Raw genomic sequence first — 21,577 nt, 5'->3', positions numbered from 1 at the left:
TGGTTCTCCCACTGCATATTCTGGTGGCATCTAAGACCAGGTAGAGTTCAGTAAACTTTCTTGAAATCTAGGATTTACAGAGGTTGACATTGCTCCTTCAAAGGCTAGATTGTCAAGGAGTCAGCCCCAGCTCTGGATCTCTTCTTCACTGAAAGCAATTTATCTTCATAATCAAAGACTAGTACATTTAGGTGAACTCTGTTCCTGTGTGGGTTTAAATCTTAACTGTTCAAAATTCCTTCTTGATAGTAAGAAAAAATAGGGATGAGGGAAATGGGTTGAAAATGGTCCCACAGTGTCCTCTGTGGAAAAGGAGCCAAAGATTATAAAACTTTACAGAGCTTATGAGTTTAACGATATATATATCCCAACACCTTTCTAGAAAACAGTTTTTTGAGAACTGGGGGCCAGAAATGTGTTACAGAACAGATGTTTCATGACTCTGGAATAATAACTCCCCCAGTTCTCCTTCAGCTCTGTGATCTACCTCCTAGTTGGCTGCATCTCCTTCCAGAAGTTAGGATATGCCCGGGGGATCCTGGGTCAAAAATAACCATGACAACCGGCTGACCCAGCTTTCTCTTCCTGTCTGCCCTCCTCCAGCTGGGAGGTGTTAGTAGCTTTGCTTGTCTCCCCAGAGCAACTGGAATTGTTTCTGCCAGAGGAGACGCTCTGCAGCCTGGGCTTGTGGAACTGAGGCAGCATCAGCTGGAGTAAGTTTCGGGGCCAGGGGCGGGGGGCAGTCCTGGGACATCTGCCTTACCTGGTTTGTTTCTGAGAGTTAAGGAAAATAAATTGAGGGTAAGGATCTCCTGGGAATTTTTCTGAGCATGAAGAGGCTGCAGGGAAACCACTGAGGGAGAGATTATTCAAGGTGAATGACCAAGAGTGTAGAGTAAATATTCCGGGGCCACTAGCTTTTCCAGAACATAGCTGAAATAGCTGGTTTTAAGAGTGACTACTTTCTCATCTGGTTGAGCACAGAGCTTGCTTAAAAAGAGAGGAATTAATGCAGAACTTTTTTGTTAAAAAAAAAAAAAAAAGATTATACCTGAAACTTCTTACTTTAGTCTCTGTAGGACCCTCACTTAAGAGCTCCTAAAGTTCATCTAAAACCTCTTAAAACTACTTTCATTTTGTGTTTCTTACTCTGAACCCTTGTAAGAAACATCAGTCTTGACAAGTAAGCTGTGGGGCATTTTGTCCCTATGAGGCTCTAACGAATGGTCACTTGTCTGTGACATTCATCCTCCAACACAATGCCTTCTGTTCAGGAAATTTGAGCTCCCAGGCAGCCTGGGCCCCATTGGTGGCCATGAGCAGTAGGGGACTGGCCCTGTGGATCTCAAGTTGAGGGCTTCTCATGGACTTGTGACCCTCTGCTTTGCAGCTTGAAGAGCTATGATGGCAGTCAACAAGGGCCCAACCCTGCTGGATGGAGATCTCCCTGTAAGTAACGTGGGCTTGTATGAGGCAGTGGACAACTGAGGGGGGAAGAAGTAGCTGGGAGAAGAGGTCAGGGGACTTAGAGCAAGAAACATCTAAATTATATTCATAATTCACTGACTATGATGTCTTGTTATTCTTGTCCTTACTACCTTTTGCAGGAGGCTGTTAGAGGATGTGGGGTTGGGCGTGAGGGGTGCCTATTAAAACTGGCTGGAAGGGAAAGGAGAAGAGGAGAACCACTGAATTCTAAACCCAGATGCAGAAGCCCATGCTTTGTCCACCCAGGTGGAATATTCAGACTGAGCCACTGCACTCATAACTCCAGAGGCGGCGTGCATGTTGTAGTCCGTGTAAATGGCGCCCTCTTGGAGTTACACGGTGCACTGCCTGTGCTGCTATACGTGGGAAGGAGGTAGAGGGACAGTGTGTCCAGTGTTGTGTGTCTAGCCTGGTTTTCACTGTGACTCCAAGTTGTTTGACACTTTTAGGTGTACCGGATGCCTCCTGGCAAGGCCTCTCTAATTAAGGCACAGTTAAAATAGTGAAGCTTACAAACTGTGAACCCATACAACACCCATCTTGTCCCAAGTTAGGATTTAACTAACCTTTGCACTAGGAATCACCATGTTAAGTTTTGTATTGAATCACAGAACACAAAAAGCATAAAATGGTCAAGTGCGTAGTTGAGCCATCCTAACGCGTGGTAGTTTATTCCCTTACCAGGACTTTTCTCCCTCTTTGGCTTTGCCTAAAACAAGCCCTGAAGGCTCTGTCCAAAATGTTAAAGAAAACATTTTCTTGTTTACAGTCATAGTCTTCTTCTAGTTCAAATTTCAAACTCACCTGCAAGACCAGAAGCTAAAATATTGTAGCTTCCTGTCTAGTGTACCTACAAGTCTTGGTGGGTCCTCTAACTCAGCCCCCTACAAATAGAAGAGGCTAGGTCCTCACATCCAGAGAAGAACCATGCAGCAGTGAATATTCAAAGCCACAGAGAGAGCTAGAGCATCTGAGTCAGACTTGGGAAGTTTGTGTGAAGAGTTCTTGACATTCGTAAGAATAGACAGAAAAATATAATATCCTTCACTAACCCCAACAACCATAATCCATGGACAATCCTGCCTCATCCTCATTCCATCTATTCCTTGACCCTGTGTTATTTTGAACCAAACCCCAGCTATGCCTTTTCAGGCCTGAGTTGGAATCCTGGCTCTGCCACTTACTAGCTGTGTGATCTCAGGTAAGTCACGTCACATCTCTGAGTCTTTGTCTTCTGTTCTGCAAGGTGGTAGTAATAATGCTGACTTCAGAGGGTGACTGTTAGAATTAAATGAGGTCATGCCACCAAAGCACCCCGATCAGTGCCTGGAGCATAATGGCACTGAGTAAATGTTGTTTCCCTCTGCAAGACTAGAGTCCACATTTTTTTAAAACTCAGAAACTGTTTTTTCACTTACATTCCTAGGTGATCTGAAGTTTAATTATGTGGCTGCTGCCATAGTTAGAATGCATTAATAAGAGCACAGCACCCCAGTAATGAGAAGTGATGGTTTCAATATATCCCATATGTTCAGACCATACCTGGAATGCTGTCTTCAAGTTTGAGTGCTATATTTTTAAGAATAGCAACTCCAGACTGTAGTGTGGGCAGAGGAGGAAATCACCAGATCAGGGTGCTGAGCCATTTGTAAACTAAGTTAAGAACTAGAGCTCTTTAGCATGGAGAAGGGACCACTAAAGGGAGACATATTTGTATCCAAATATGTGAAAGGCCAGCCCATGAATGATGAAATAGGTTTACTCGGTGTTGTTTCAGAAGGCAGAGGGTGGAGCAGTGGGTGGAGGTGGATTTCAGCTCAGCAACACTGTCCAACAAGGGGCATAAGCCACTCTGACCAGTGAGCTCCATCCAAGGAGACGTCCAAATACGAGCCTCCCAGAGGGACTGTGGGAAGCACTCTTGCTGCACAGGCCCCTGGAGGCCTAAGATTCTGTGATTCTGTGCAGTTGGGCAGATCTAAACTTCCACCTTCTAGTAGGTGCAGCCCTCACGTGATTCGTTTATTCGACTAACATTACTGTGCAAGCTTTAGGCTGAGCCCTGGAGATACCGAGATAACAGTCTGCTGGGAGAGAGACAAGTACACACATGCCCAGGACAAGCACAGCACCATGTGACAAGTATGGAGACATTCCAGGGAGGGAAGTGATGGCTTCTGCTGTGAAGGAGGAGAGTCAGGAAGCTTCACAGAAGCCGGGATACTCAAGCCGTGTCTTGAGGGAGTGGCATTTTACCAGACAGAAAGGACTAGGGGAGGGGAGGGGAGGGGAGCATCTCGGCGGTGGGACCAGCATACACAGACAGGGAGGCAGTCTCCCAGAAAGACCAGAAAAATGTTCAGCTGAAGCTTCCAAGGTGGACTGCAATGCTAGACAGGTCTGCTGGCACACTTGCTCTCTCCCATTAAGTTTAAGTGGGGTTGCTGCAAAGTGCAGTGGCATTTGGCCCCTGGCAGATGGAGAGTGCCTCAGCAGCCTTCCAGAGCCAGGACTGTGACCAGGAGAGTGCCGCAGCCTGGCTCTTGTTTTTCCTGTGGGGCATCCAAAGACCTCTCTAGTCTGGGTTCCTCCTAGGTCTCCTGGACCCAGGCTAGCCCGAGTGGGCTGTCTTCCAGGAGGCAGGAGAAGGAGGTGGAATGACTTCAGTGCCTGCCTTCCTCCCGTGGCAGGAGCAGGAGAACGTGCTGCAGCGGGTCCTGCAGCTGCCGGTGGTGAGTGGCACCTGTGAGTGCTTCCAGAAGACCTACACCAGCACCAAGGAAGCCCACCCCCTGGTGGCCTCTGTATGCAATGCCTACGAGAAGGGCGTGCAAGGCGCCAGCAGCTTGGCCGCCTGGAGCATGGAGCCGGTGGTCCGCAGGCTATCCACCCAGTGTGAGTCCTTGTGGTACTCGGAGGCTACCTGCCTGTTCACTGATGCTCACTGACTGCCTGCCAGTCTGTTTGCCCATCTGTCAGCCTATCTGATAGCTTGTTTGTCTGTCTGCCAGTATGTCTGTCTGCCTTTTTGTTTGTCTGTCTGACTGCCTTCCTAACTACCTACATCCTATTACATAGTCTTTTCATCTATAGATATAGACAATATAGATACAGATATAGATATAAATACAGATATAAATATAAATATAGGTCTCTTCTCATCTATAGCTGCCTCATCTATAGCCCAGCTGGCACTTTCCTAGGATGACAATGATGGGACAAAGGATTGGCAGGGGAAGGGATGGGCAGAGCTATGCGGGCAGTGGTGGGAGTAGGGCCCATGGCAGACCACACACCCACTTTAGCTCCAAATCCAGCAGCAGCAGCAGGAACTAGCAGAGTCTGGCTCAAGGGCAAGGGCAGGAGGCACTGGGGCTGGCCCGGCAGGGCTGGGGGGAATGGAGGAGGAGGGGAAGCCTGTGGGGTCCAGCAGCTGATGGTACCAGCCCCATGACAGGGAGGGGCAGCAGAGAGCTACCAGTCAGGGAAGACCGGGAGGACCAGGAGCCGGAGGACCTTACCAGTCTTGCCCCTGCTCAGACTGTTCTGCTTCATTTGAAAATACGGTGTCCAAGGCACAGCTCTTGTCAGGGCTAAGGGAAGTTCCAGAAGTCTAGGTCCTTCCACCGTCCTAATTAGAGAATCATGGGTATCTGAGGGGTCGGCACAGCAGACAGGAGAGGACAGATGTAAAGAAGACCTGGGCCTGGGCCAGCCTCTCTGCCTGCAGGCTCCTTCAGTAATTTCCCTAGGTCTCATTTTGCCCAATTGGAAGTCACCTGGGCTCTCTGCTGCTTGAGAATTTTGTGAAGAAACCTAAGATATCTGGAGAAAGAATATATGAAAGAGAATATATGGATGTCCTTTAAAACTGTGATCTCCACGGTCATGACCGCAGGGCTGATGATGTCAGCAGCCCCTGGGCATCTCTCCCAGGAGCATTTGCATCTTCCTGCTCTCACCCCTTTCTTTTCCCTGTGACCTGCTTCCCACTGTTGACCATCTCACTCCCAGAGGTTAAAAGGAAGGGCCACAGACATCTGAAACTCTAGACCAGCCTGTCAGCTCTAGAACTAAGCAGTGCCAGCCCTGCTCCTACCAAGGCCCATCCCAGGGCCATGCTGCCCCTTCCCCCTCACACCTCTGCTCTCCCCTCTCATGTTCACCCAGAGAGGGGACGGAGGAGAAGAGGGGAGAGACCAGTATCTTTTGGTGATTCACATAGTTTCTGTCACTTTCTCCTCACGACAACCATGCAAGATTTGCCCACATTAATCCACATTTTCCAAAGGGGGAATCTGAGGCTCAGCCAGGGTGTGACTTGCCTGGAGCCACATGCTGGAGATGCAGGCTCTGGGCTTTGCGTGCAGCTCTGCAGGAGTCCAAAGTTTCTACTCAGAGGGAAGACATCCTGGTCCCAAGGAGTCACAGTGGATGGGGCTAAAGATGGCAGAGGGCCTCAGGTTCCCAGATGCTTTGAAGGTAGCAGGCCTGGAGGTTTTGAGGGCTCCAGGGCACCTTCTTTGGCACAGAGGCCCCTGCTAGGCTCTCATAGTGGGATCAGGGCTCACTTCACCATGGCCTTTTGCTTCCAGTCATAGCCGCCAATGAGCTGGCCTGCCGAGGCCTAGACCACCTGGAGGAAAAGATCCCAGCCCTTCAGTATCCTCCTGAAAAGGTGAGCCCCTCCCCTCTTCTCTAATGCTCCCACATGCAGCTGTCACTGCCTCTCCGGGAAGGAGAGAGCATGGGCTGATGATGCCACGACTGTGAGTCTTTCGTTTCTGTGGCACACACCCTCCAAGGCAGGTGACTGCTGCCTGCCCCTAAGACCACACAATGGGCTTCTTCCTTTCCCTGTGCACCAAATGAAGGTAGGCTTTCTGAAACAATCAGACATAGCCCAGAGGCAAATTCAGACAGGAGCTTGGGGTGGGGTCCACTGCTTCTGATCTCCCCTTTACCAGTTACCCTGTGGGCCTACATTGGACCATTTGGTGACTACAGTCACCTAAGATCATGGATCACACTCATCCGATCCCAGAATTGTAGTTCCATGGCCTCAAGATCCAACACTTTATGGACCATGAGACTGAAAAAGTCACTTCACCTGGATATGTATTCATTAGGTATTTGTCATGGTAAGGCCCATGTCAGGGGCTTTGGGGGGATATGTTTCAGTGTCAGACCTCATCCATCTCACTGACAAATTACCATCCATCCCACAAACATTTACTGAGCCCCGCCCTGTGCCAGGGGTCATAACGTGACTTATAGATCCCTCCTCCCTCTCATTTAACCCTCTGGTCAGCCCTCTGGGATACAGGTGGGTTTCCCTATTTTATAGATGAGGAAACTAGTGACTTTCCCCTCACCACACAGCCTTAAGTGGAGGCCACGTGAGAGCAGGTCTATTTGGCTCTGAGGCCTGTGCTCTTCACTTATTTTTTCCAGATAAAGGGCAAGATCTTTGTCATTAAGGAGCTCCCAAGCTAATAGGAGAAAAAGACGTTATTTCAATGCAGAACTTGTAGGTAGATCAACCACACCTATAAGTCAATATAAATGCAGATAGGAATGTGAGTTCTGAGAGAAAGACAGAGGAGACAGCAGAGGAATTTGGAAGAGGACATGCCTTGTGTGCATGTTAGGACAGGTTAGTTATCAAGGAGGTGGTCTTTGGGGTCTTCAAAGGATGGTCAGGATCTTGCCAGGGAGAAATGGGGCACAAAGAAGCCAGGAGATCCAGGTGGTTGGCACAGGGAGGGCTTGTGCTTTTTCTCTTTAAAGTTTAGCTTAATCAAAGTGCCCAAATATTGGTGCCAGTCCCCTGGGCTTTTAAATGAGGATTTCCTGAAACTGGGCTTAGGGCCTGCCAGATCCACACGCCTAACTCCCCTCCACATTTCTCCCAGATCGCCTCTGAGCTGAAGGACACCATCTCCACCCGGCTTCGCAGTGCCAGGAACAGCATCAGTGTGCCCATTGCCAGCACTTCAGATAAGGTCCTAGGGGCTGCTCTGGCCGGCTGTGAGCTCGCCTGGGGGATGGCCAAAGACACTGCCGAATATGCCGCCAACACCCGAGCCGGCCGGCTGGCCTCTGGAGGGGCCGACTTGGCCTTGGGTGGTGTTGAGAAGGTGGTAGAGTTCCTCCTTCCTCCAGCCAAGGAAGAGTCAGGTATTTGTTGTTAGGGGGTCTGGCAGATCCACCCTGGGGACAGAGTTAGCCACCCATGCTGCCTGGGAATTAGCAAGAGGTGGCCAGGGCTCACCTAGCTACTGCTCTGGGACAGGGAGGGCCCAGCGAGATTTTCAGATGGACCCATCCTCATCTAGCCCGTCTCCCCACTTGCAAGTGGGGAAAGTAAGTTGCCCAAGTCACCAGTGAGCTTGTGGTGGAGCTAGGATGACCACCATCCATCCCTAGACACAACCCAGCTTTCCTCAGCCCCTCTCTGATCTGCTTTCTTTCCTTCTCCCTCAAACTCCTACCAAGTGCCTGCTCCAGGACACCAGCATTCCCAGAAACCTCCCAAGGCCAAACCAAGCCTCATGAGCAGAGTTGGAGCCCTGGCCAACACCCTCTCTCAACACACCTTGCAGACCACAGCCCGGGCGCTTAAACAGGGCCATGCCCTGGCCATGTGGATCCCAGGTGTGGCACCCCTGGTGAGTGTCTACCCTGAGCTCTGATTGACCCAAGGCTTGGGAGCCATGTGACCCTCCCATCCCTTACCTGACTCTGCCTCCTGTCCTGGGAACATCCTCTCTTCCAACCTGGGCTGGGACTTTAGGTCTAAGGTGGGGGGATAGGGGTGGGGGTGGGCAGAGAGCTAGTCCTTTAGGATGCAAGGGGAGAGAAAGGACAGAACTTGAGCTGAGGGCAGTCCCGCTTGTTACAGTGGTCCTGCCCCACCACCCACTTCTATCTCTCCCATTTTGCCCCTGAGTCCCACCCCCACCCCGCCCCAGCCTTCATCCTCCCAGGCAAAGGAAGCAGAGAGCCCCCAATCTGCTCTCTAGGCACTACGGAGTGTCACCTGTAAATAAGCAAGGCACAAAATTCCTTCTGTTAGGAAGACAGCCCCAGCTGGGCTGTGTCCCTGACTGCCCCCAGGGTTCTGGTTTCCCTTTGAGAGGCTTCTAATTTGTATCCCACTGCACCCAAGGTAAAGCTGCCTTTCTAGGCCCAGGCTTTTTCCCCACCACACCCCACACCCACCTCTTTGTGTGAGAGATAGCCTGGATTTTTTTCATGGGAACTTTAGTAAAGAAACAAGGCCAAAAAACCAAAAGGAAATAAAAACAACATTAAAGCCAAAAGGTCAGCAAACAAGATAATCCCTTTTCAGCCATCATGAAGGTGGTATTTTTAAAAGCATCATCAGGACTGGCTCATTCATTCAAGCAAATATTTTCTGAGAACCGACTATGTGCAGGTTTGGTAGCTCCAGTTGAGATACAGCAATAGTAGTTCTCCTCTGTCCCCTGCACTGGGGAGGGTGGTCACTTCCCCATGGAGGCTAGACTAACTCCTCTGTCCTGTCCTAGCCCCTAGTGGGTGGGGCCACTGTACTGCACAACCTCAGACACTACTGTTCACATAGGAAATAATAGTGTCCTCTAAAGTAGTGTCACAAGGAGGCCCTGATTGTAGGGCTCTCTGGAGGTCTGAAACAGGCCAAGCTGTGCCTCTAGCTAGCCATGCTAACCCACCTTCCCAGGTCAGTTTCCTCCCATGGGACCCTCAGGCCTGCTTGATTGTTTTCAGCCTTTATTAAAGATCTGCAGGGAATAGCTACTAAAGCTAAACATATATATCTCCTATGACCCCGCAATTCCACCCAACAGAGATGAGAGATTAGGTCCCCCTAAAGACATGTTCAAAATGTTCCTATCAGCTTTACTCTTAGCCAAGAACTGGAAACAACACAAACATCCATCAACAGTAGAAAGAGTAAATTGTGTTATATTTATACAATGGAATATGGTGCAGAAATGAAAAAGAAGGAACTACTTTGACATTCAATAATATGGATGAATCTCATGATATAACAGTTGAACAAAAGCTATTCGTGAAAGAAAACACATTGTATCGGTCCATTTACATGAAGCTCAAAAATGGACAACATCAAAGTTTGGTGACAGAGGCCAGAATGTAGTCACCCTTGGAGGGTATGGAGGGGCATAGGGAGTCTTCTGGAGTGTTGAAAATGGTCTATAGCTTCAGCTGTGGTGATTACACAGGAGTGTTTCTAAAAATTCTCAGAGCTATATGCTAAAGCTATGTGCACCTTAGGGGGTGTAAGTTATCACTCCATAAAAAGTTTGAAGAACAGTCTACTGGGGCCAGGCCCTGCTCACCTGCCCCCACCTGACCCTGGGGACGAGGGGCTTTGCTTGCTGGGGCTGCCTGGCCACTAGCAGGGGCTGTGAAGCCAGTAGCTGCTGCCTTCCCGCCCTCAGAGCAGCCTGGCTCAGTGGGGCGCATCAGCGGCCATGCAGGTGGTGTCCCGGCGGCAAAGCGAGGTGCGGGTGCCCTGGCTGCACAACCTCACTGCCACTCAGGAGGAGGACCATGATGACCAGAAGGACACAGACGGGGAGGAGACAGAGGAGGAGGAGGAATCAGAGACTGACGAGAACAAGCTCAGTGAGGTAAGGGAGAGAGTGGAAGCCGAGTGAGGATGCGGGAGCCTGGAGGGGGTGAGAAGCAGAGGCACAGGGTGAAACAGGGTCTTTTGTCCCCAGGCCTAGGGACGTGGTACATGAGTACAGAACTCTTCACCTCATCCCTAAATGCCTAGCTAACAAAGTTCTCTCAGCTGACCCTCACAATAAGCCCATAAAATAGGCAAGACAAAGATTGTCATCCCCATTTTGCAGATAAAGGAACCGAGGTTCAGAGAATAGAAATGACCTGCCCAAGAGCCAGGCCGATAGTTTTTCAATTTGGTACCCATGTTCTTTCCCCTCTAGCTCTGGGGATGGTGGGAAGGGGAAGGGTTGGGGAGGTGCCGTGGAACAGCTGCAGAAGCACTGACCTTGCTCTGGCCCCCAGAGAGCAGCTCTGCCTGGCCCACAAGGCCTCCTGGGCAGTGTGGCACACACCCTGCAGAAGGCCCTCCAGAGTACCATCTCAGTCGTGACATGGGCACCTGCAGCTGTGCTGGGCACGGCGGGGAGGATGCTGCACCTTACACCGGCGCGTGCTGTCTCTTCCACCAAAGGGAGGGCCATGTCCCTGTCCGACGCCCTGAAGGGTGTTACTGACAACGTGGTGGACACCGTGGTCCACTATGTGCCAGTGAGTATAGAGACCTGTGGCCCTGGCCTGAGACCTTTCCCCACATCCATCCTTCCCACCTGCTGCTGGAGAGGTCTCCCATCATCAGTCTGGGTGTCCCCAGTGGGACAGCCCACACCCCTCAGCTCCTGACTGAAGGACCTGGCAGGTTTGCATGCTACTCCCTGGGAAGTGGCTGGAGGGTGGGTTGTGTTCCAGGGGACAGCAGCTGCCCCCATACCAATTCTAACAACTGTCACCAACAGGAAGAACCCAAGGGGTGTCAATACTATCACTTTGGGAATCTCTGGGTCCCTTTTCAGAGCAAGTTACAGGTCATGCAGGCACCAGGAGGGCCGGTCAGGGCAGGAGGCCCCTTAGAGCTAGGGGGAGGGGGTGTTACACAGTCACTCTCAGCAAGAGGCATGACAGGGGTCTTGGCAGCCAGGTGTTCACCTTGGGCCCAAAACAGAACCAGGAGTGGGTACCTTGACCCAAGTGGGGGGCAAGGTGTGAGCCGTCCTTATTCCACAACTCAGGCCCAAGGAAGGGTCAGGAAAGTCACAGACCTCCCACTGAGGGACCTCTGAGGGAGACCCGAGGTCTCCTCAGCTGTAGAGGGTGGTTGTCTTCCTTGCCTTGGGGGTCTGGACTGTGCACACTGTCAGTGAGGGCAGGACCTTAGTGGTCCCCCCTGCACCATCCGCTCCTGTCCCACGCCCCCGCCTGTACCCCCCTGACAGCGGCTCCGGGGAGGCCAGAGCCCCAGAGGAAGCGGTGCGTGGGAGGTGCAGGGACGAAGGCCAAGTAGGGGCCCTAACGCGGCTTGCTGGGCTTCAGCTCCCCAGGCTGTCGCTGATGGAGCCGGAGAGCGAATTCCGAGACATCGACAACCCGCCGGCCGAGGCGGAGCGCCAGGAGGCGGAGCGCAGGGGGTCTGGGGCGCCGCCCGCCAGCCCGGAGCCCGCGCCGCGCCCCGCACAGCCCCGTGGCAGCCTGCGCAGCGCTCGGGGCCCGGGCGCCGAGGACAGGGTGGAAGCGCCCGCCGCCCCGCGCCCCGCCTTCCCGGCCATGCCCCGCGAGAAGCCCACGCGCAGGGTCAGCGACAGCTTCTTCCGGCCCAGTGTCATGGAGCCCATCCTGGGGCGCGCGCAGTACAGCCAGCTGCGCAAGAAGAGCTGAGCCCACCGCGCCCCCATCCCTCCCCGCCCCCTGTCCCCCACCCCGCACGGCCGGCGCGTCCCCACCGAAGGCCAGGGCCGCTGTCTCCAGCAAACAAACAGAACCTACACGTCCAAGTGAGCCTTGACTTATTCAAAGTAGTCCCCTTGGGTCCTGAGCCTCATTCCAAGGATGCTGACAAGGCACACATCATCTTTTGAGCATCCTTTTTGGCCTTAGCTGTCAGAGCCTATTTTCGAGAAGCATCAGAGTAGCAGTCTGCTTTGATGCTATGCCTTGTTTTTTACCAAAAAATTAATTGCCTACCTTGACCTCTCACTTCTTCAACCAAATGTGTGGCCAAATGACATCTAACTGTTTCCAATATTTACATTCATCCTCTGTAGACAAGTATTTGCCACCAGTGAGTAACGCGTCACCACCCTGAGGGTCCGAGCGGGAGATCCTGACACATTTTTAAGCCCTGAGTGCAGAGATTCCTCTGAGTATGCAGGCTCTCAGCAGACTACTTTGAAGGGAACAGCGCAAAAGCTCTTGAGTATTTATATGCGTATTAGCATCACTTTCTGAGTCCCCTGCACTTTCCACAGGCTGAGTCCTGGCCTGTGCTCTGTAGCGCCACCTCCCTGCTCACAGCCCCTTTTCCATTTCCACCCTTACTGCCTTCCACCTGCACATTCCCCCTTCCCTCAGCCTCTTGAATGCTGGCCCCCTCAGTGCTGGGGGACAATGGTGACCATTCATTATAGACCATATATGTAGACTCTATAGCCACAGTTCATTCCAAGCCCTATTTTTGAAAATGCTAATATTTGGTCAATCTAGGAAATGCATACATATAATTTAAAAATTCAAACATTGCAGAAGGGTATGTGCCTTCCTCTCTGAGTTCTCTGGTTCCCCAACCTCAAAACAACCAGTCTTTTGTGTACCCTTCCAGTTGTGGGCTGTGCATGTGGAAGCACACATGTATATACTCCCCAGTCTGTTTACACAAACTGTGGAATGCTTTTTTCACTTAACAATACATCTTAGAAATCTTTTTGTATTAGTATCATAAATCCTCCTTACTCTTTAATGGCCACATAGTAAGCACTTCATAATATAATATAAATGTGCCATATTTGACTAAACTAGTTCCTTAATCATGGACTTCTAGGTTGTTTCCAGCTTTTTGCTCCTGCAAACAGTGCTACAATAAATGTCTTTATACAAAATGTTTCATGTAGATGTGTGCATATTCCAAGTAAATTTGTAACTTGGAACCATGACATGCCAACTGAAGGAAAATGTGCATTTTAAATATTGATAGATAATGCCAAGTAGCCTTCCAAACCAAACTTGTTTTTCTTGTTATTGTAATCTGCAGCTGCACAGATAATTATGACACTTCCATCAGTCCTTTTAGACATCTATAAATACACACTCATTCCCTATAGGTCCACCTCAGGTCCATGAACACCCTTTCAGTCCCCACTCTGTTGCACACCTTAGAGTCCAGTCCCTGACGCTGACTCTGGGCACTGGCAGATATTTGGTATAATGAGTCATTGTCCTTGACCCACGTTTTTGGGAATCTGAGGATGCCCAGAATGAGGAGAGGGGAGGGTTGATGGACATACACATGGTCAGGACCTTGAACTGGCCTTGGCCCCCCACCCTACCCTCTCAATCCACACCACACTTAGCAGTTCCCTGGGGAGGGGGTGTGGGTCTGGCAAGAGGGTCTCTTAGAAGCTGATATGACATGGCTAAGAAGACAGAGCCCAGCCTAGCTCTGGCAGGGCTCCCCTGGGCAGCTGCTGGAGAACTGGCCTCAGGCCTGGATGTGTATAGAGAAATGCCCAACTGTCCTGGACCTCACCTGCCCCTGGAGCTCTGGAAAACATGCTCCTAACTGTCCATTCTTCCATATCCTATGGCTCCGCCTGGGCCATACCCCTCTCAGCAAGCCAGGACATTTGGGGCCTTGACAGGACCGTAGCGATCAGCACACCTGCTTGCCAGGCTCAGACCCCTCATCCCACCCCAGGATGCTGGGGACCAGTATATGCAACAGGACAGCCTAGGAAAGAAACGATGTGTTAAGAAAGTCTCTTTTTATCATTAAACATCTCCTAATTAGATAGCAAAGTGCCCTGAGCATTGGCCCTCAGTATTTCTGAACATTTTCTGGTGAGAAATGAGAGCAAATCATCTCCTCTAAATGGTAGGAATTTGCTTCGTTGGCTCCAGGCTGGATGTGGGACTTTTCTCTTTTCTGAGAGGCATCACTCTAGCGTTCTTGCTCACATGGATGTGAAGCCTCACCCATGCTCATCTTTGGTAGCTCAGGACCTCAGGAGGACCTCCGCTTCACACTGGGATGCCAAGGTCCCTCTCTAGAGAAATACATTGTCCTCCCTTTTCTACTCCAGCTCACAAGATGCACTGCCAATTCAATCACAGCTTTTGGAAATGGAAAAAGAACCATTACAGATAATAGCATACATTTATCCATGCAATCATTTACTACTTTTTACCCCCATACTTATCTGGGATCTTAACATCCAAAGGACTTCTGTGCCTGAAGAAAGAGACCTCTACAACTTGGGTTTTAATGCTCATTGCATTAAGCATAATTTTCCTTAACATTTAAGCACTTCATACTAAATCAAAACTTATGAAATGCATTAATCAAATTATTTTAAATATTTAAATGTGGATCACAAACTGAAAAGTCGATTTCTTTTAAACAGTGCTATAAACTCTGAGTTAATGGAAGCTCCTGCATGTCTTTCTGGCATCTCTCTACAGTTAGCGGGCATCCAGAGCTTCCTTTGTTTGCAGAGAGGGGACTGACCCTGCACAGGCTCAGTGAGGCCTCCTCCCACGGCCTGCTGTTGGACCTTTCTCCTACCCACCACCCAACGTAAGAGCTAGGACGTGAGCAGAACCGGTAAAACGTCCTGTGTAATATCTATGTTCCCACCCTGGCCTTGCCTCCTAAATCCATAATCCTGAATTTTGTGTTTACTATTCCTGTGCTTTTGTTTATAAATTTATTTCCTATGTATATAACCCATCCCAATATTATGTAGTTCTGTATGCTTTGAACTTTAAGTTGAATTATATGCATTCTTCTGAGATCTGCTTTTTTCCACTCGAAATTAAATTCTTAAGAATCACTCATTTTCACTAGAGTTTTTATTATGCAACTATTGCTATGGCCTGATTGTTTGTATCCCTCCCAACAAATTCATTTGTTGAAATCCTAACCCTCCAAAGATGATAGTATTAGGAGGTGGGGCCTTTGGGAGGTGCTTAGGTCTTATGAAATGGACTCCAGAGAGATTCCTTGTGTCTTCCACCAGGTGAGGACACAGCAAGAAGGCACTGGATATGAACCCAGAAGAGGACCTTCATCAGAACATCATGATGCTGGGGTCCTGATCTTGAACTTCCCAGCTTCCAGAACTGAAAGAAATAAATTTCTGTTGTTTATAAGCACCCAGTCTGTGGTATTTTGTTATAGCAGCCCAAAAGGACTAAGACAAATATATTTTATATTTAATAAGTATATATAAATATGCAATAATTTATTTAGTCTTTTTGTGTTAAAGTTGATTCAGTTTTGAGAAACTGAAAGTCCTAAATAATGGTGTGTATTGGTCAGCCTTTGCTATAGTATTGCTGCATAACAAACTATCTTAAAACTCAGCAGCTTACAACACCGTGCATTTATTCTTACATTTGTGGGCCAGCAGGTCGACTCTGGTTCAGCTCATCACTGTGGCACTCATAGAGGCTCTGCAAGCTGAACTTGGCTCTTGGCTGTGTGTGGGTTCAGATCTGCTCCAGATGTGCTGTTTCGGATCTCCAGTGGCTATCTGGGGCATGCTCTTCCCATAACAAATCACTGGCACACAAGAACTGAGACCACAAGGCTTCCATTTGCATGTCTATTCACCTTCCTTTGGCCAAAGCCTGTCATGTGGGCAAGTCCTCAAGGAAGGGGAAGAGGGAGAAGAGCAAATATTTGCTGAACAATAATACATACTAGCACACAGTGTTCAAAATATGATAGAAGCTTTTTTCTCTCTCATGTAAAAGCTGAGAGATGAGTGGTCCAGAGCTGGGATAGCCTTCTACGGTGGCAGGTAGAAGGCCAGGCTTTTCCTGTCTTTTTTTTTCACTTTTTTAAAAATCGAAGTATAGTCAGTTTACAATGTTGTGTCAATTTCTGGTGTACAGCACAATGGTTCAGTAATACATAAGTATACATATATTCATTTTCATATTCTTTTTCACCATAAGCTACTACAAGGTATCGAATATAGTTCTCTGTGCTATACAGTATAAACCTGTTTATCTATTTTATACATACCAGTCAGTATCTGCAAATCTCGAACTCCCAATTTATTCCTTCCCACCTCCTCCCCCTGTGGTAATCATAAGTTTGTTTTCTATGTCTGTGAGTCTGTTTCTGTTTTATAAATAAGTTCATTTGTCTTTTTTTTTTTTTTAGATTCCACATATGAGTGATATTAGGCTTTTTCTGTCTTATTGTTCTGCTGTGAATGATTTCCTTTCCTCAAGTTGTCTCATAGGCCAAGATGGGTGCTCCAGCCCCTGCCATCAACTTCATATTCCAGTCACAGACAAGAGCGAGGGGGAAGGAGAAATTAAATGCGCCACTTCCACTAATAAATTATTGGGCAAAAGTTATCCACATGGTCACTTCTAGCTGAAAGGGAGGCTGGGAAATATAGTCATACTTGGAGTGACCATAAATCTAGTTAAAAATCAGAGGTCTTAAAAGGAGGGGAAGTGTATCCTAGCCGGGAGGGGCAACTTGCCATCTCTGCCACTCCAGTCTCCTGTCAACAGACACTTGGGTTGTTTCTGTTACTTTTACTATTATATACTTTTGGCAATAAACATTGTTATGAGTTGCTTAGGGAATACGATTAGGAGTGGGATTGCTAAGTCATAAGGTATGTGTGTCGTTAACTAGATATTGCCAATTTGTCCTCCAACTTGGTTGTTCTGATTTACACTCTCACCAGAAGCATATGAGTCCTCTCACTCAACATTCTTACCAACACTTGATATTGTTTGGTTTAATCATTTTTGCGAATCTGAAGTGTGCATAATGGTATCTCCGTAGATTTAATTCCCTGATAGGCGGTGATAGTGAATGTTGTTTATTACACTTATTGAATATTTGTATTTCCCCTCTGTGAAGGGTCTGTCAAAACTTTTGAGCAATTTTCTATTGGTAGTTTTTCCTTTTCTCACTGATTTTTAGAAGATATGCTCCTTTATCAGATAGATATTTAGAAGATACAAGTCCTTTATCAGCTCTGTGCGTCACAAATACCTTCTTCCAGTGTGGCTTGTCTTTTCATTCTCTTTATGGTTTCTTTAAATGAGCAAAACTTCTTAATTTTAATTTTGTCAAAATTATAGCTCTTTTCCTTTATGTTTTGCAATTTTGAGTTGTGTTTCTCCCTACCATGAAATCATGAAGATATTTCTTTATATTTTCTTTAAATATTTTCATAGTTTTGCTTTTTACATTTAATTAATTGTTATGTATGGTTTATGTTGGAATTTAATATTTTTCTCCCATATGGGTAACTATACATTTCCTATTTGTATCCAATTTGTAATGTATATTCTATACATTTCCTAATTTCTTGAATTTTGGTTTCTCCTTAACTGAATTATGTGCTGTGGGAAGGTTAAGTGTTTCTCATGGAAGCCAGTTGGAAGCTTCTGACTTGATGTCTGATGCCTAAATGATATTTTCTTGCATCTAGGTGGGGCAGTGGGACCAGGTTCTGACTCAGGTATGGAATAGTCTGGCTTCCCCCAACTCTCTGCTCTGTCACAGATCAAGTTTCCAGATGTGTTCTATTTGTCTATTCCTGTGGCATTAACACATTGTCTGACTACAATAGCTTTAAATATGTTTTCATATCTGGTTGGGCAAACCCCCTACACTGCTCTTCTGTAGGAGCGTCTTTGCAACTTCTGGCTCCTTGCTTTCCCATGCAAATAGTAAAGTCAGCTTGTCAAATTCCAGAAAAGATAAATTTCCAGACTCAGCTTGTTTCAATTAACTATAATTATTCTTTACTCTTTTGATGCTTAAATTGTCACAATTTTGCCCCTTTTTAAATTGGAGCCTTTGTCCTTTGAGGGCTACAACAGACATTTTTAAAAGCATCTGAGTTTTCTGACCACTAAACATTATTCCAGTTCTGGACCTAATCTATGGAATCAACTACTTCTAATGGGGAACAGTGAAAGAGAGCATGACTTGGACACTGGGTTATGTGTATCTGAGTGTGCCATGTGAATACTGTTTTTGTTTTTTTTTTTGGTAGGGGTGGTAATTAGGTTTATTTATTTATTCTTGGAGGAGGTACTGGGGATTGAACCCAGGACCTTATGCACACTGAGCATGTGCTCTACCACTTGAGCTATACCCTCCCCGTGCCCCTTGAATCCTGGTGATAGAAAAATATTGCAGAGCCTCTAGTGAGAGCTAGAAAAAAAGTATTTCTTTCCAAGGACTTGAATTCATACAGATAGTTCCAGTGAATTCTAACATCACAAAATTAAAAAAAAATTTTTTTATTGTAACAAAGTTTTAATTTTATTTTCTCTAAACTTAATTACTATGTACTTGTAATGATAATTGTACCTCCTCTTAAATAGGAGATTTCATCAACTGTCATCACCTTTTGTTACATTTACATGTACAAAGATCTGAGATTAGTTTTGGGCTTCTTCGCATTCAGAGTCTAAATGATTCTTTTTTACCACTATGGTAACAGGCTGCTCCCTATCATCCCAGCTGAGGACCCCAACTGCTTTAGAATATTTGGGACCAACAGTGTGATTCCACAGCATGTCAGAGAATACTAGAGTTTGATCTACTTTTCCCAAATTCTCGCATTTTTAGTTTCTCCTTAATTGAATCGTATATTGTAGGAAGGGTCACAGCTTCTGACAGATAGATGTTTGGTATCTGAATGATGGTCCTTCATAATACATGAATTGGTTGATTAACCTCTCTTAGCTTTGAAAATTCTGGGAGGTGGTTGTGGGTATTATGTATGACTTCCTGTATTAGGGTTCTCCAGAGAAACAGAACCAATAGGAAGTATATAAATTTATATCAGTAGGAAATAAATATACAGTTGACCCTTGGACGACATGTGGGTTACACATAGTTGGCAATCTGAGTAGAGGCTTACAATCTGCCCTCCACATCCCTAGTTCTGCATCTGCTGCTTTACTCAAAGTTCATCAGTTTAAATATTAATCTCATCCAAAAACGCCCTCACAGAAACATCCAGAATAACATCTGACTGAAAATCTGGGCAACTCACAGCCCAGTCAAGTCGACACATAAAATTAACCATCACACTTCTGTACACCCTTGCATATTCATCTCATGTGCACATTCCAAGCCAGCTATAGTAATTTTGCCCCCTTGCCAGTGATTTTACTGCAAGGATGGACATCCTAAGCCATATGGTACAAGAGATGTGCGCGAAAGCCAATGATAGGGCTCCTAGGAGAAGTTCCCTTGAATCAAAGAGAGTGCTGTGTGACACAATGCTCTCTTTCCCCTCTGGATGTTTTTTGGTTGAAGGTGATGGCAGAGGGGAGAAATGGAAAAGCCAGGTCCCTTGTCACGTGGCCACTGACTCAACCTGCCCCATCACCCTCCTCCCATTGGTCTCTCTGTTCCCTGAGATAAAAAATGGCTTTATTGTTCAAGCCGCTTCAAGTTGTGGTTTCTGCTCCTTGAGACTGAGGGTTTCCTAATATAGATCTATCCTCAGAGACTTGGCAATCTCTGCAGCCTTTAATTACACTGCCTGTTTGTGACAGGCAATCTTCTGTATACATAATAAATTAAATTTCATTCCTATCTCAGAATTCAGTTTTTCTAATGACCTTTTAAGCGACAAATATGTTTCTAGATTTTAATTAAAATCAGCCATGCATGATGCTCCCAATGCAACCAGTCCATCAGAGGTCGCAGAGGTGAAGACACCATTTCTTTAAGGCAGCATGTGGACATTCCTATATTGCCTCTCCTGGTGCCAAGTTTCCCTTGGCAATGACTGCCAGATGTGACTCAATTTCAGAAATGTTAAAATGTGAGAAAATGTGAGTCTTAAAATGAAGGAAGCATTTTTGGATACGAGGAGAAGCAAGTTTATGCTTTTTATTTTATTTTTTCCTTTTTGGGGGAAGAAGTGGTAGTTTAGGATTAAGTGGAAACCAAGAATGAGAAGAAGGGACTCTGAGCTGAGGACAGGATTATCTGGTATCCAGCTTGGGGACTTGACTTCTGAAACATAAGCAGATGCCATCATGAGGATCCTTCATTATCCAAATATGTTCTATGCACCACTCTGGCATTTGTGCCTAAATATGAGCCATATTGATCCCTATCCATATTTCTGTTAATGCAAAGTCAGTTTTTCCTTCCTTTCTTCAATAACTTTGACCAGAAAACTTTATGGAGTGACTATGTCAGGTCTTGGGCCAAGGGAGAAAGACTCGGAGATAAATAAGGCACATTCCCTTCAAGGACCTCACGGTTTCATAGGACAGGTTATAATGTATATAATATACTTGTGTATATGTATGTACATGCTTGTATATCACAGTGCTGTAGTCTGATGCTTGAGTCCCCCAAATTTGTATATTGAAATCCTAACCCCTACTGTGATGATAATTGAAGGCGGAGCTTTGGGGAGGTGATTAGGTTACCAGGGTGAGCTCTCATGATTGAGATCAGTGCCCTTATAAAAGAGACCCCAGAGAGCCAGCTCGTGCCTTCTGCCATGTGAAGACATTGTGAAAAGATGGCCATCTAGGAAGTGGGCCGTCACCTGACATTGAAACTGCTAGCACCATCATCTTGAACTTCCCAGCCCTCAGAAACATGAGAAATAAATATCTGTTGTTTGTAAGCCACCCAGTCTGTGGTATTTTGTTATAGCAGCCTGAATGGACCAAGACACATAGAGGATAATAGTTGGAAGGGTACCCTCCAAGACACTGACTGTGCTTACCTGTTTCCTTCTGTACTTTAGTGCTCTTTAAAAATACTTTTTTTTTTTTTTTAATTGGCATGTGTTACTGGGGCAGAAGGGAGACCAGTGAAGAGGCTTTGCAGTGGCCCAGGCAAGAGACAGTGGTGGCTTGGGCAGCAAGGCTGTGGAGGACAGAGTTGCCTGGACTGGGAACTACTGAGGAGGGGAAATCAGGGCTTGATGGTAGGAGAAGAGAGCAGTCAAGATAGCTTGAGTGATGATGGAGTGGATTGTGGGTGGATGCTGGGGGGCGTGGAGAGTGTTGCGATAGAGAGGTAGCAATGGCGGGAAGAGGGACGGTCTGCACCTGAGAGAAAGAACAAACAGATGAACGAACGAATAGCGGTTTATCTTTAGGCCACTGCTAACCAGTCTCAGGGTTCGAAAATCCACCCTCCCTTCGCGGAGCGAATAAGTCTCCTGGTTGGTTTTCATTATCTCACTTGTTACAACTTGCATTATGACTTAGGTGCCCCGCTCCATGAGCTGGTGGGCTTCTCCAGCTCAGA

At 47.2% G+C, this 21,577-nt stretch overlaps 1 protein-coding gene across 5 annotated transcripts; it reads left to right on the top strand.

Annotated features, from left to right (window-relative positions):
• Positions 1 to 548: 548 nt before the first annotated feature.
• Positions 549 to 13,175, top strand: PLIN1 (perilipin 1). Of its 5 annotated transcripts, none has more exons than XM_074354325.1 (9): positions 555 to 713; positions 1,391 to 1,449; positions 4,185 to 4,383; positions 6,084 to 6,166; positions 7,404 to 7,668; positions 7,987 to 8,159; positions 9,936 to 10,148; positions 10,552 to 10,797; positions 11,617 to 13,175. In XM_074354325.1, exons 2-9 carry the CDS (start codon positions 1,402 to 1,404, stop codon positions 11,956 to 11,958), a joined length of 1,569 nt encoding a protein of 522 aa, XP_074210426.1. In that variant the 5' UTR covers positions 555 to 713; positions 1,391 to 1,401; the 3' UTR covers positions 11,959 to 13,175. The 5 variants fall into 5 exon arrangements, with proteins under 5 accessions (XP_074210428.1, XP_074210426.1, XP_045372671.2 ...); XM_045516715.2 differs by having other exon boundaries at positions 556 to 713; positions 4,179 to 4,383; positions 9,957 to 10,148; XM_074354324.1 differs by having other exon boundaries at positions 556 to 713; positions 4,179 to 4,383.
• Positions 13,176 to 21,577: the final 8,402 nt, after the last annotated feature.

Source organism: Camelus bactrianus, chromosome 27 (genome assembly GCF_048773025.1).
Source record: "Camelus bactrianus isolate YW-2024 breed Bactrian camel chromosome 27, ASM4877302v1, whole genome shotgun sequence".
NCBI classification, from domain to species: Eukaryota; Metazoa; Chordata; class Mammalia; order Artiodactyla; family Camelidae; genus Camelus; species Camelus bactrianus.
The sequence above is the reverse complement of the archived record's forward strand: the minus strand, read 5'-3'. Positions and strand labels throughout refer to the sequence as shown.